This window comes from Choloepus didactylus, chromosome 5, assembly GCF_015220235.1.
Source record: "Choloepus didactylus isolate mChoDid1 chromosome 5, mChoDid1.pri, whole genome shotgun sequence".
Classification (NCBI taxonomy): domain Eukaryota; kingdom Metazoa; phylum Chordata; class Mammalia; order Pilosa; family Megalonychidae; genus Choloepus; species Choloepus didactylus.
The window spans coordinates 143,527,771-143,541,254 of record NC_051311.1 but is presented as its reverse complement, the minus strand read 5'-3'; the positions used below and the strand labels follow the sequence as shown (position 1 = coordinate 143,541,254).

General features: G+C 38.9%; 1 protein-coding gene across 5 annotated transcripts in view; it reads right to left on the bottom strand.

The window, feature by feature from the left end:
* The window catches only part of BBS9 (Bardet-Biedl syndrome 9), a 591,615-nt gene that overhangs the window by 244,107 nt on the left and 334,024 nt on the right, over positions 1 to 13,484 (bottom strand). For all 5 annotated transcript variants that reach the window (XM_037837046.1, XM_037837048.1, XM_037837049.1 and 2 more), the window contains one exon: positions 4,633 to 4,805. In XM_037837046.1, coding sequence (XP_037692974.1) covers positions 4,633 to 4,805 — 173 coding nt within the window. The remainder of the gene's footprint in view (positions 1 to 4,632; positions 4,806 to 13,484) is intronic.

Genomic DNA, 13,484 nt, shown 5'->3' with positions numbered 1-13,484 from the left:
CCAGGCTCATTCCCAGGAGTCTTGTCTTGCATTGCCAGGGAGATTTACACTCCTGGGAGCAAAGAACCAACTTTTTATTTTGTTGATTCTCCATTTTTTCATTCTCTATTTCATTTATCTCTCCTCTAATATTTATTTCCTTCTGCTTACTTTGGTTTTAGTTTTCTCTTCTTTTTCTAGATCCTGCGGTTATGAGGTTAGTTCTCTGATTTAAGATCCTTCTTTTTTAGGCATCAAGTTATATGTCCAAATTATAAAGACATATTAAGTTATATCTTTTATAAACATAGAGCTATAAATTTCCCTCCACATCCCATAAGTGTTGGTAAGTTCTATTTTTGTTTTCATTTGCCTCAAGATCTTTTGTAATTTCCCTTAAGATTTCTTCTTTGACTCACTGGTTGTTTTAAGAGTGTTTAATTTCCACATATTTGTTAATTTAGCATTTCTCCCTCTGTTACTAATTTTTAGCTCATTCCATTGTGGTCAGAGATGATACACTGTATGATTTCAGTATTTTTTAATTTATTGAGACTAGTTTTGTGACCTAACAAATGGTCTATCCTGGTGAATGGCTGATGTGCACTACAGAAGAAGGTGTATTCTGCTGCTTTTGAGTGAAGTGTTCTGTATATGTTTGTTATGTCTACTTGGTTTAGAGTATCATTCAAGTCTTCTATTTCCTTATTTATCTTCTGTCAGTATGTTCTATCAATTACTGAAAGTAGTGTGTTGAAGTTTGCTGCTATAGTAGAACCATCTATTTCTTCTTTCAAACCTGTCAATATTTGCTTCATATATTTTGGGGCTTTGCCATCAGGTGCATGTGTATTTACAATTGTTATGCCTTCTTGTTGAATTAACCCCTTTATCAGTATCTAATGACTTTCTCTGGCCCTCATAATAGTTTTTGACTTAAAGTCTATTTTATCTGACATTAGTATGGCCATCCCAGCTCACTTTTGGTCACTATTTGCATGGTATATTCTTTTACATCCTTTCAATTTCAACCTACTTATGTTTTGAATGTAAGGTGAGTCTCTTGTAAACAGCATATAGTCAGGGCATGTATTTTTATCCATTCTGCCAATCTCTGCCTTTTGACTGAGCATTTAGTCCATTTCCATTTAAAGTAACTATGGATAATGCAGGACCTTCTTCTGACATTTTGCTATTTTGCATTTGTAAGTTTTATACCTTTTTGTCCATCAATTTTTCTGTTAATGCTTGTATGTTAATTTGATTTTTTGTATTCTATCAACTTGAATACCTTCTCATTTCTTTCTGAATATACTTTTCATATATTTTCTTTGTGGTTACCGTGAGGTTAAAATTTAACATCCTAAACCTATAATAATCATATTTGTTTGATATCAACTTAACATCAATAGCATACCCCTTTCCTATACCTTACAACCCCCAACTTTTTTTGTACTTATTATAAATTATATCTTTATACATTATATGTCCAAAACCATAGATTTATCATAAATTCTAATGCATTTGCAATTTTGCACCTGTAAATGAAGTAAGAAATGGAGATATATACCAAAAAATACAATATTGATATTTATAATTACTTTATATGGTTACCTTTACCAGAGGTTTATTTCTTTATGCTGCTTCTATCCACTATCTCATGTCCTTTCCTTTCATTCCGAAGACCTTTCTTTAACATTGCTTGTAGGGTAGGCCTAGTGGTGACAAAATCCCTAAGCTTTTGTTTATCTGAAAATGTCTTGATCTCTCCCTCATTTTTAAAATAAAGTCTTGCCAGATAAAAACTTCTTGGTTGTTAATTGTTTTCTTTCAGCACCTTTAATCTTTCATTCCACTGCCTTCGTGCCTCCATGGTTTCTGATGAGAAATCATCTTATTGGGATGCCCTTGAAATAACTTGCTTTTCTCTTGCAGCCTTCAGAACTCTCTCTTTGTCCTTGGCTTTGTACAGTTTGAATACTATGTGTCTGGGCATGGTTCTCTGAGTTTATCCTGTTTGGCCTTCATTGGGCTTCCTGACTGTGCCTATTCATGTCTTTTGTTAAATTTGCATAGTTTTCGGCCATTATTTCTTTGAATATTCCTTTTGCTCCTGTCTCCCTCTCCTCAACTCCTGGGACTCCCATAATGTGTACATTTGGTGGGACCCCAAAGGCCTCTTAGGCTTTGTTCACTCTTTTTTATTCTTTTTCCTTCATGCCCCTTAGCCTAAATCATTTCAATTGTCTTGTCTTCAAGATTACTGATTCTTTCTTCTGCCAGCTCCAGTGTGCTGGTGAAACCCTCTAGGGAATTTTTCATTTCAATTATTGTGGCCTTAAACTCCAGTATTTCTCTTTGGTTCCTACTGAAAATCTCAAAGAAATTCCCATATTGTTCATTCATTGTTTTCTTCATATCCTTTAGTTCTTTCTCCATGTTTCCCTTTATCTCCTTGAGCATATTAAGGATCATTTTCTTAAAGTCCTTGTTGGTATATCCTTGGTCTGGTCTTCTTCGTTGATGGTTTCTGGTTTTTTATCTTGTTCCTTGAGATGGGTTATCATTTCCTATTTCTTTGTTTATTTTGTAATCTTCTGTTGCACACTGCACATTTTAATATTTTAAAGTGTTAACTCTGGGATTTGTTCCTGTCCTGTGTGTTCCTTAAGTTTGTATCCAACTAGTGATCTGAGAGAGATTTTCTTGACTGCCAGGAGCTAACCAAAACAAACCTATACAAAAAGCACCTTTCACAGTCATTGCAAATTGGCTCTCCTTTGGCTCCTTCAGAGCTTAGCTCTTATCAGGAATATTAGCCCAAGGAAAATGTGAAGTGCAGGGTCCTCTCTATCCTTTCTGAACCTGCCTGGAGCCATGAAGTCTGCTTCCCTTCCTGTGCAATGGGAGTGCAGGCTGGCTCTACTCTGCATTGTGGAGAGGGAAGGGCCAATAATGCTCCAAGGACCTCTCTTATAGCTTTTGAAGCAGTGTTTTTTGATTTGGTACTTGCCCAGTTACTGCAGCCCTTTAACTGTTTCCACAGTGTTGAGGAAGGGTACTGTCTTTAAGATTCCTCTGTCACCTTTTCCTACAGGGAGTTAGAACAATGGCCACCCTCAGAGTTGGTCCCTAGGAATATGAAATAACTAATCAAAAGCAGTGATCAGCAAACATACCACACACCCCAGAGTTTGGAGGACTAGGTCTTTATATCCTACCCTGGAACCAGCAAGCTGCACCAGGAGCTGGGGCTCAGGATCCTATTGCTGCCTGCCAGAGCCTGGGGGAAAGGGGGTAGTAGCCATTCCACAAAGAATTAAATTTACCGGTATTTACCAAAATTTACCAACCTCTTTTCCCATGTCTTCCTAGGATGCTGCACAATGTTCCACTAGACTCAAGCATTTCAAAATAGTTGATTCAGACAGTTTCTACTAGTTCAATAGTTGTTTTGGTGGAAAGACTGATTCCTGGAGCTTCCTACTCTGCCTTCTTCCCGTTATTCTGAATAAGTCTTTATAGGTGAAAGTCAATGATCTTAGAAAGTTCAAGGGGTGGCTGACAAGTAATATGACTGATATTCTCTCTACCCCACCCTACTCCCCACTTTCTACACATACACACATGCAGGCACACACACACCCATAGCTTATGAGTTAAAATGTCTACTGATTTACTGATTCCTTAGAAAGCAGTCACTCTAGGGAACCAATTAATTCTTGAAAAACTGAAACTTCCAAAATTCTTTTGAAATTCCCCTTTATAACTGTGTATAGATCTTATTATAAGACAAATATGTAAGTGAGCCTGGTGACTATTTTAACACCTTGGAACTTTTAAAACAATGATTATCAGTATCCCATATGTTCACAAAACATGACTCTTGGCTGTTTGCAAAGATCAGTCCTCAAAAGGATGAAGATTTGACATCACCAAGACACTAAAAGAATCTAACATGGGCTGTGAAGGCACTTCCCAAGAGGAAATGCAAAAATATTCAGAGCAACAGGTCTCATTTACTTAGGCATTTAATCATTCAGCATTTACTAAGGTCCCATTGTCCCAGGAACTGGAGAATATTTTAAGTGGATAATTCTCACCTCATTCAGCTGTAGAAGTTCTAACATTCTTGTTTAAAAAGAAGAAGAAAAATCACTTTACTTCATAATCACACCTCATTTATGGCCAGCTAGAATAAGCTAGCCAACGGCTGTCAATAAGCTCAAATAGTTTTAACACTGGGTTACTGGGGTCATGGGTTAAATCCCCATGTGGGAAGATCAGATCAGCTCTTTTCCAAGGCCACACCACATGCTTAGCTCCAGGCAGCCAATTTGTAATATATGCAACCTATCAGAAACTGGGCAAGAGGGTAGGAATGGATTCACAAAATCTACCATCCACATAAGGAAAAAAACCCAACATTCATGGCCTAATAGCATGTACACTACATGAGAATTCTTACAGTAGGCCTATATAGCATCTCTTTCATATATTGAAATATTATTTATTAGTATATATATTATGTTATATAATATATTGTACATAGCATACAAATTAAATATGAAATATATTGCATCTAGTATACTATATATTATATATACATGATAGATAGATGTGGTAGAAGATGTCGGTTATGAACACACATACCTCAAAATGATGATCAATTAATTCAAAATATTCTTGAAGGGGCATAGATCCAGAAAAAGAACATGTGAAATCTTTGATTCCCTGTTTTTCAAAATATTCTTGAAGGCGGAGAATAAGCTCATTTGTTATGAGCCAAAGATCTTCAAACTGTTCACTCTGAATGCGATATCGTTCTAAAAGAGAAAAAATAATTAAGGAAAATGCTTATTAACACATAATTACTAGTTGAAACTACATTGAACTATCACTGACCCCGACATATACACTGAAACTACAAGGATCAAAGCCTACAAAGTTTTCTTTTAATGTAATATGATTTCTACTTGCTTCATGAAAGTGCTTCTATTGCTTTAATACTGCCTTCTGCATCAACCACTTAACATTTTCAAATGGAATTCCAAACGTGCCTGGTCACAGCAGCAAGCTGCGGAGTATCATGCTTTTTACTATGTATCTTATAATAAGTTTCAATACAATAAAAACATCCAAATTTGGGTCCCCCCCAAATCTGCTTAAAGGTAAAAACAGGGGTGACATCATCAACAAGGTGGCGTAAACAGCTACTGAAAACTCCTCTCCAGAGAGTCAACAAAATAAAGGACAAGTCTGAATTGTTTGAAACTCTGGAGGGGTATATAGACTGGAGAAGGATGCTGCAGATGCCAAACTGAAGAAAGAGAAGAAATATCAGGTAGGAATCTTCCATCCTAGACCAGCTGGTCGTCTTCCCTCCCCCTCATTCAGTCTCCATGTGGAAAAGGCACAGAATCAGCAGACAGGACACCTCCTACTACAGACACAAATTTTAAAATCTCCCACAGCAGTGAGACATACCCCCACTGTTTGAAAACCCGGGGACAGGGGAGGACAGTTCAAGGTCCAGGTCAGTGAGGGACAAAGAGACTGAGAAAACATGGACAGAGACTACATTTCCAGACCTGGGTCTGAAAACCCTTCCCACACCATTGAGGGAAGCAGTAGCCCACGGCTATTTCCTTGCCTTTGGGATGGCTGGAGTACTGGGTCAATGAGGGAGTACTTTGCCACAGGTGTAGCCCCACATTGGGCCAGATTTTGGCCAGCAAAGTGAGGGCATAGGAATCCCGCAGCTTCAGCTCACCTGTGTAGATACAGCCTGTGCTGGGAGGCAAAGCAGCTTCTAAGGAGACAACTAAGTTACTGAACATTGCCATCTGCTGGACAGTCCAGAAAGTGCAAGGGAATAAACAATTTTAAAAAGATGCTTCAGACCATTTATTAGACCATAGGAGATGATCTACATGCCCGGCACAGAAACCCAGCCCTGTTTTGGCTGAGAAATACAAACAACTGAACTCTTAAAGCAGGGCTCTAAAGCAAACCTAAGTCTTGCTGGCCGGAGGAAAACAGAGCATCATTGGAAGCCAGCAGACCTATATTACCACACACAGTGAAATTGCTGGGGAGCCCAGTGCCTATCTCCCATCCTATCATGGGATAATAGGCAGGCTACAGTGGGTGCCTGATTTGGGGAGAAAACCGGTGGACAGAGCCAATCTGACAACTGGCCAGAGAGAGAAACAAACAAATACAGAGATTGAAGAAAACCAACAAGAAAACCCAAGGCAAAAGAGAGAAAACAACCTCCAGAATAAACTAATCAAGAAAATCAGATGCCTGGACAGCAAAAAAATCACAATCCACACAAGGAAATATGAAGATATGGCCCAGTCAAAGGAACAAACTAATACCTCAACTGAGATTCAAGAGTTGAAACAACTAATTAAAGATGTTCAAACAAATCCTCTAAATTAAATCAACTAGTTGAAGGAAAATGTGACAAAAGAAATGAATGATATAAAGAAGACACTGAGTGACCATAAGGAAGAATTTGTAAGCTTGAAAAAACAAATTGCAGAACTTATGGGAATGAAAGGCACAACAGAAGAGATGAAAACACAATGGAGACCTACAATAGCAGACCTGCACAGGCAGAACAAAGGATTACTGAACTAGAGAACAGGACATCTGAAATCCTACACACAAAAGAACAGATAGGGAAAAGAATAGAAAAATGTGAGCAGGGGCTCAAGGAACTGAATGACAACATGAAGCACATGAATATACATGATATAGGTGTTCCAGAAGGAGAAGAGAAGGTAAAAGGGGCAGAAAGAATAATACAGGAAATAACCAATTAAAATTTCCCAACTCCTATGAAAGACATAAAATTACAGGTCCAAGAAGCACAGACTATCCCTAACAGAATTGATCCAAATAGACCTACTCCAAGACACTTACTAATCAGATTGTCAGATTTCAAAGACAAAGAGAGAATCCTGAAAGCAGCAAGAGAAGAGCAATCCATCACAACAAGGGAAACTCAATAAGACTAAGTGCAGATTTCTCAGTAGAAACTATGGAGGCGAGAAGGCAATAATATGATGTATTCAAGATACTGAAAAGAAAAACTGCCAACCAAGAATCCTGTATCTGGCAAAACTGTTCTTCGAAAATGAGGGAGAGTTTAAAATATTTACAGATAAACAGACACTGAGAGAGTTTGTGAACAGGAGACCTCCTCTACAAGAAATACTAAAGGGAGTGCTATGGACAGATAGGAAAAGTCAGGAGAGAGAGGCTTGGAAAAGAGTACAGAAATGAAGATGCCAGGAGAAAGAAAGAGGGTAAAGATCAGGCATTTGATGCTGAAGGAGTACAGATTGTTCAATATGAGTGATTGTATAGACCCAGAAAGGGATAGCACAATACTGGGTGATTGTAGCACAATACTGTAAGTACATGAACAAAGATGACTATAAGTACAGTTGAAAAAGGAAGGTTAGGGGCATGTAGAACACCAGAAGGAGAGATAGAAGATAAAGACTGGGACTGTGTAACTTAGCGAAACCTAATGTGGTCAACGATAAACAAACATAAGAATGTCTTTACATGAGGAAGAACAAATGAATGTCAACGTTGCAAAGTGCTGAAAATGGGATGGTATAGGGGAAAAAATACAATCAATGCAAACTAGTCTATAGTTAACAGCAACATGTAGTATGCTTCCATTAATTGTAACAAAGGCAATTTACCAAGGCTGAATGTCTATAAGAGGGGGATATAAGGGAGGGCTATGGGATTCTTGGTGGTATTGTCTGATCTTTTTATTGTATTTTATTTTATTTTTTCTTTCGTTTTTTTTAATCGTTATTTTTTTCTCTTTTTCTTTTTTTCATTTTTCTTTTTCTTGCCTCTTCCTCTTTCTTTGTGGAAGAAATGGAAATGTTCTCATATAGATAGTGGTGTGAATGCATAACTATCTTATTATACAGGGAACCATTGATTGTCTACTTAGGGGGAAATGTACGGTGTGTGAATAAAACTGTCTAATAAATGAACAGAGGGATGCAGGTGCTGGAGAGGGTGTGGATAGAGGGTTGTACCTAATCACTGTTTGTAGGAAGTAGAATGGTGCAGCCCATCTGGAGGGCAGTGTGGTGGTTCCACAGGAGGCTGAGCAGGGGGTTGCCATATGGTCCAACAATCTTGTTATTGGGTATATACTTGGAAGAACTGAAAAAAGGGACACAAATGGACATTTTCACAGTGTGGTTTATGGTGGTAGTATTCACAATTTGCAGTGAATGGAGGTGGCCTGAGGGTACATCGACTGATGAACGGAATTATGAACTGTGGTGTATATATACAATGGAATATTCAGCTGCAACAAGAAGGAATGAAGTTGTGAGGTATGCAAGAATGGACATTGAGGACAGTATGTTGAGTGAAATAAGCTAGAAATAAAAAGACAAACATTATAATATCTCACTAATATGGACTAACTAGTATGTGCAAACCTGAGAACTGAATCTGAGAGCATAAGTTATCAGGGAAAGGCTTATTGTAAAGGTTCCTAGATTGTAAACTCTTACAGCAGTTATGTCTATTCCTGAGTTGTAAAGGCTATTTCTAAATTCTGAGATACTGAGCTCTTTGTGTATAACTAGTTGGTCCCTAGAACTCTGGGTATCTGTGTGATACCTGAGACTCAGAGCCAGAGTCTGGCAGCTATGAATGTCAGCATTATTCCATACAGCAAATGTTAAAGAGCCTGAAAAAGAGACCAGTCTTCAACTAGAGATATGAACAAAATGAACTTGGTTAAGAATAAGGTAAATCAGAATAAAGAGTAAAGGATGATACTGATGATGTTTTAAAACTCCAACTTCTGTGTGAGACCAAAGGAAGAGATGTTTGTTAGGTGCAAAAATCTGTGTGTTTTTGTAGCACACTATACAATTTAACTCAGTTAAATAATAACTCAGTTGAATAACTCAGTTTATTCAAACACCATAATTACATGGAACTTTGAATAGGGAGTAAAATCTAGTTGGTCTGTACAGGTTGGTGTGAAGCCCCGATGCATCCCAGAATAATTTGGGCAGAGAATAAAAATGTATTTGCAAAGCCCCCTTGAGGGACTTGGGGAAAATGTGGAAATATTAAACTTCCCCACCTGGGGAATTACTGATTGTCTCACAAGCACTGGGGACTAACAATTTAGAAGGCCGAGCCTCAATCTTGGGACTTGCCCCTTTGAAGCCTGTTACTGCAAAGGAGAGGCTAAGCCTATGTATAACTGTGCCTAAGAGTCACCCTTAGAAAACATCTTTTGTTGCTCAGATGTGGCCTCTATGCCAACTTGGCAGGTAAACTCACCGCTCTCCCCTCTACATGGGACATGACTCCCAGGGGTGTAAATCTCCGTGGCAACATGGGACATAACTAGCGGGGATGAGCTTGGCCCTGGCATGAAGGGACTGAGAAATCAGCCTTGGATCAAAAGGGGGAAGAGAAATGAAACAAAATAAAGTTGCAGTGGCCAAGAGATTTCAAATAGAGATCATAGGTAGAAGGTAATATCTGAATCTGTTGAACTGTAATCCAGAAGACTTGATTCTCGATGGTGACTGTATAACTATATAGCTTTTATCATGGGACCATGTGATTGTGAAAACCTTGTGACTGACACTCCCTTTATCCAGTGTATGGGCAGATGAATAATAAAATAAACATAAAAATATATATAAATAATAGGGGGATAAAGGGTATGGGATGTTTGGGTTTTTTGTTTTTTGTTTTTTTCTTTTTTCTTTATTTTGGAGTAATGAAAATTTTCTAAAATTGATTGTGGCAATGAATGCACAACTATGATGATACTGTGAGCCACTGATTGTACACTTTGGATGGATTATATGGTATGTGAATATATCTCAATAAAATTGCATTTAAAAAAAAAGTTTTATGCTTTAGGAGAAAAAAGAGAGAGACCCCAATCATGATGGGATGGTTGTAGAGGGGTAGAAGGGAAAATGATGATGACCAAGTACAGCATTCAGTCCTCTAAATCTAGAGTCCTATCCAAGCTAAGCTTGTGATCAAACATCCTAAACCCAAACTGTTATTTATTCACTTTCATTAATTTACATAATATGGTGAATGATGCTGGAAATAAAATCATGACTATGACAGGAACCTCTGCCCCCAAGGAGCTCACAGGAGACTTGGAAAGATGGGATGATGGGGGGAGAGTAAGCACTGCTTCTATCATCACTGATCCAGGACAACTTCATTAGGGTTGATCCTGCCACAGAAGTACCAGGACTTTCCCCACAGGGGAGAGATTACTATTTTCAACTCTGTAAAGGCATACCATGTGGCAGAAGAGCTAGATAATAGCAAAGATGGTTCAAGGGGATGGGGGATCATAAGATTTACATAATAATTACAGATGCTCAATAACAGAGTTAGCTGCCTCAGAAGGTAGGGACTTCCTCACTCCACTAGAAGTGTTTAAGGTTCCAAGATCCTTGGTCTTTGGTGCTTTCTTGGACTCAATGGGGAGTACAGAAAGGTCACCTCATGGGGTCCAGGCCTGTCTATCCCTCCTTCTTTCCTGGGATAGATGTTTCCTGGCTCAGCTCAGCCTCTAGGGTCTCAGCAATTTGTCCATCCTCGGACAGATGTTTGGCAACCAGCTCAGGGCTGGCTCCAGGACTTTGTCTTCCTGTCTGATGGTCCAACAACCCTGGAGCAGGTGTTTGCTCCAGCCCAGAGTCCCCCCACTCCAGCCTGGGCAACACCCTAGGCTTCTTCGGAGAAGAAACTGAGCTTGACCAACTACATCTAAGTCTGTATGCTGGTGATCTCCCAGAACATTGGCTCCACATCCTACTGCACCAGGCCTTGCTGGATATAGCAAATGTAGGTGAAGAAGCTGTACAGTGCAATGATCCCAGCCTGAGAGAACACCAAGATAGCTCTCAGAGTTGTCAAGCTAGATACAGTGCAATCAAGGCACATGTGTTGGTGCTGCCACACTCCACTGCAGACACCTTCACCATAGGCAGCATCTGTGAAGCCATGGAGTGTGTTGTCCTCCAACACAGAAACTCCCACGTTGTCAAGTCCAGGTAGGGAACCATGTCCTCTCAGTACACCCTTTCAAGATAGGTGATTCCTTCCAGGTTTAGAACTCTGCAAAAGATCATGTCTATCGCCCTGACTTTTTTTTTTTTTTTTTTTTTACATCTCCCTAACCTTTATACAGGGTGAGGGCATGTCCTACAGTGGGGCACACAAGTGGGCAGTGGTTACTGCTGGTGCTGTTATGACAGCAGTGGCCTTCTTGACCCAGCCTTCATGGGGCTCACAGTCGGGAAAGGCTGGTGTGGCTATGATGACCATAGTCTTCAAGGCTGTCACCTCCGCCTGCAGCATGTCGAGCTTGCTCCGCACCCTCTTCAGCTGCTATTCTATCACGCCACCTGCTTCATGTGGCTTTTGCCTATCTTGCGGGCTTCCTCAAACAGGGCTGGCCATTGGTGTCTAAGTGCCCATTCCAGATGCCCCACATCTTGAACAACCACTGGCATTCCTGTCTTTTGGCTTCAATTCCTTTTAGGCTTAGTGAAGCTTTTCCTTCAGGAACTGGGCCATTTTCACAGATATCCATGGAACTCCTATAGGAACGTCTGTCATGAACATTAGAGAAAAGCGTCCTCCAGGATATCCAAGGTTAAGCAAGATACTTTACAACTCAGTTTCTGTGATTCTGAATTGAAAGAACACCCTGACTTAATGTACTCTTTTCCTCTCATGTATACATAGCTTTTAATAAAATACTTAAAAATGGTATCCAGCATATATTAAGCACTCAATAAATGTTATTTATTATCATCATTGTTGCCATTATTTCCCCAAGGATAGAATAAACTAAAGGGCAGGAATTCCATCACAAATGTCTTTAGACCAATATAGCCCCTAACCCAGTAACTTTCATATTTAACAGTGGTCAATTATACCCCATCATAGGACACATTTTTAACTTTAATCTGTGTTCCTATGGGAACCCATTTATAAATAGGACCCTTGAAGATATATTTTCAATTAATGTGTAGACTCATTTGTGAATAGGATCTCCTAAGATCCTATTTAAGTCTGACCAAACTGAATCAAGGTGGGCTTTAATCCGTATTACTGGATGCCTAATAAAAAGCCAGGAGGAGATCAAGGATGTGGCCATGCGACAGGAGGCTGAGATGCAAGCCAGGAATTCCAAGGATTGTGGCAAGTCAGCATCAAAATGCTGCTGACTTGGGGGAGAGTACATGGCCCTGCTGATGCCTTGATTTAGACTCCTAGCCTCCAAAACGGTGAGAAAAAACAAATGCTGTTGTTGAATCCAACCCATTGTGTGATACCTTTCATAGCAGCCTGGCAAACCAAGATAAGCAGATACAAAAATAATTTTCTAATAAACTGTGCTTCCATTAAGTATAAAATTTGCTGTCATTTTATATATAAGTTTTTACAGAAATAGTAAGTTCTAACATTTCATAGGAAATTTAATTCATTCTAGTTGTAGAAGAATTTTAGGCTCCCACAATGCAGGTAGAAGAATCTAGGCCCTGGCTAGTGGAAAAGGCAGAAAATAAACAAGTAAATAAACAAAGAAAATATAAGTTATGAAAGGACTATGATACAGGAAAAAAAAAAAGTGCTGTGATAAAGACTAATGGATGTTCCTTCTTGATTTACTGTGCTCAGGGAAGACACCCTGAAGAGGTGGCATCAGCAGAAGTAGTAATAGTAATACTGATAAACATTCTACTTGAAGCTAAAATTTATCTAGCCACATCCTTTCTAGGGACTACATAATTTGATTCTTACAACAACCATATTACTATTATAGTACTTTAAACCCATTTTAGAAATGAAAAACACGTTAGAGTGGTTAAGTAATTTTTCCAAGTCATTCAAATGAATTGCAAGCTAGAGCTGGGATCTAAACTATCAATTTAAGTCTAGCCTCCAATTCCTAATCAATTCGTGCATAACGCTTAGACCTTAATCCTTAGTCCACTCTGTCTTGCTACAGTGGAATAAGTGTCTCTCCTCTTACAATTCCTCCCTTTGTGCTCTGCATCTTGTCCTCTCTCTCGTCACTGCTCCATGATCCCCTCCTTTCTTCTGATCATCCTCTCCCACTGAACTCAGTCATTTCAGTAAGTATTCAAACATGCTTATATTGCTTGCTCATTTAAAACAAACAAAACAAAAAACCCACCAACTCTTCCAGCTACTTCTCACTTCCAAATACTGAATTTTGTTAACCAATCCTTACTGAGAAAACTAGACAGTGAAAACTTGAACACTAGATACCTTAATTTTATACTGGATCAAGCCACAACTTAGACTGCACTGACGTGGACCCTTATAGAATCATACTTAATAAATTGAGTTTTATCATTATTTTTAAAGCACTCTATGAAATATGATAAACTATAATTATATGATATGAATATAAT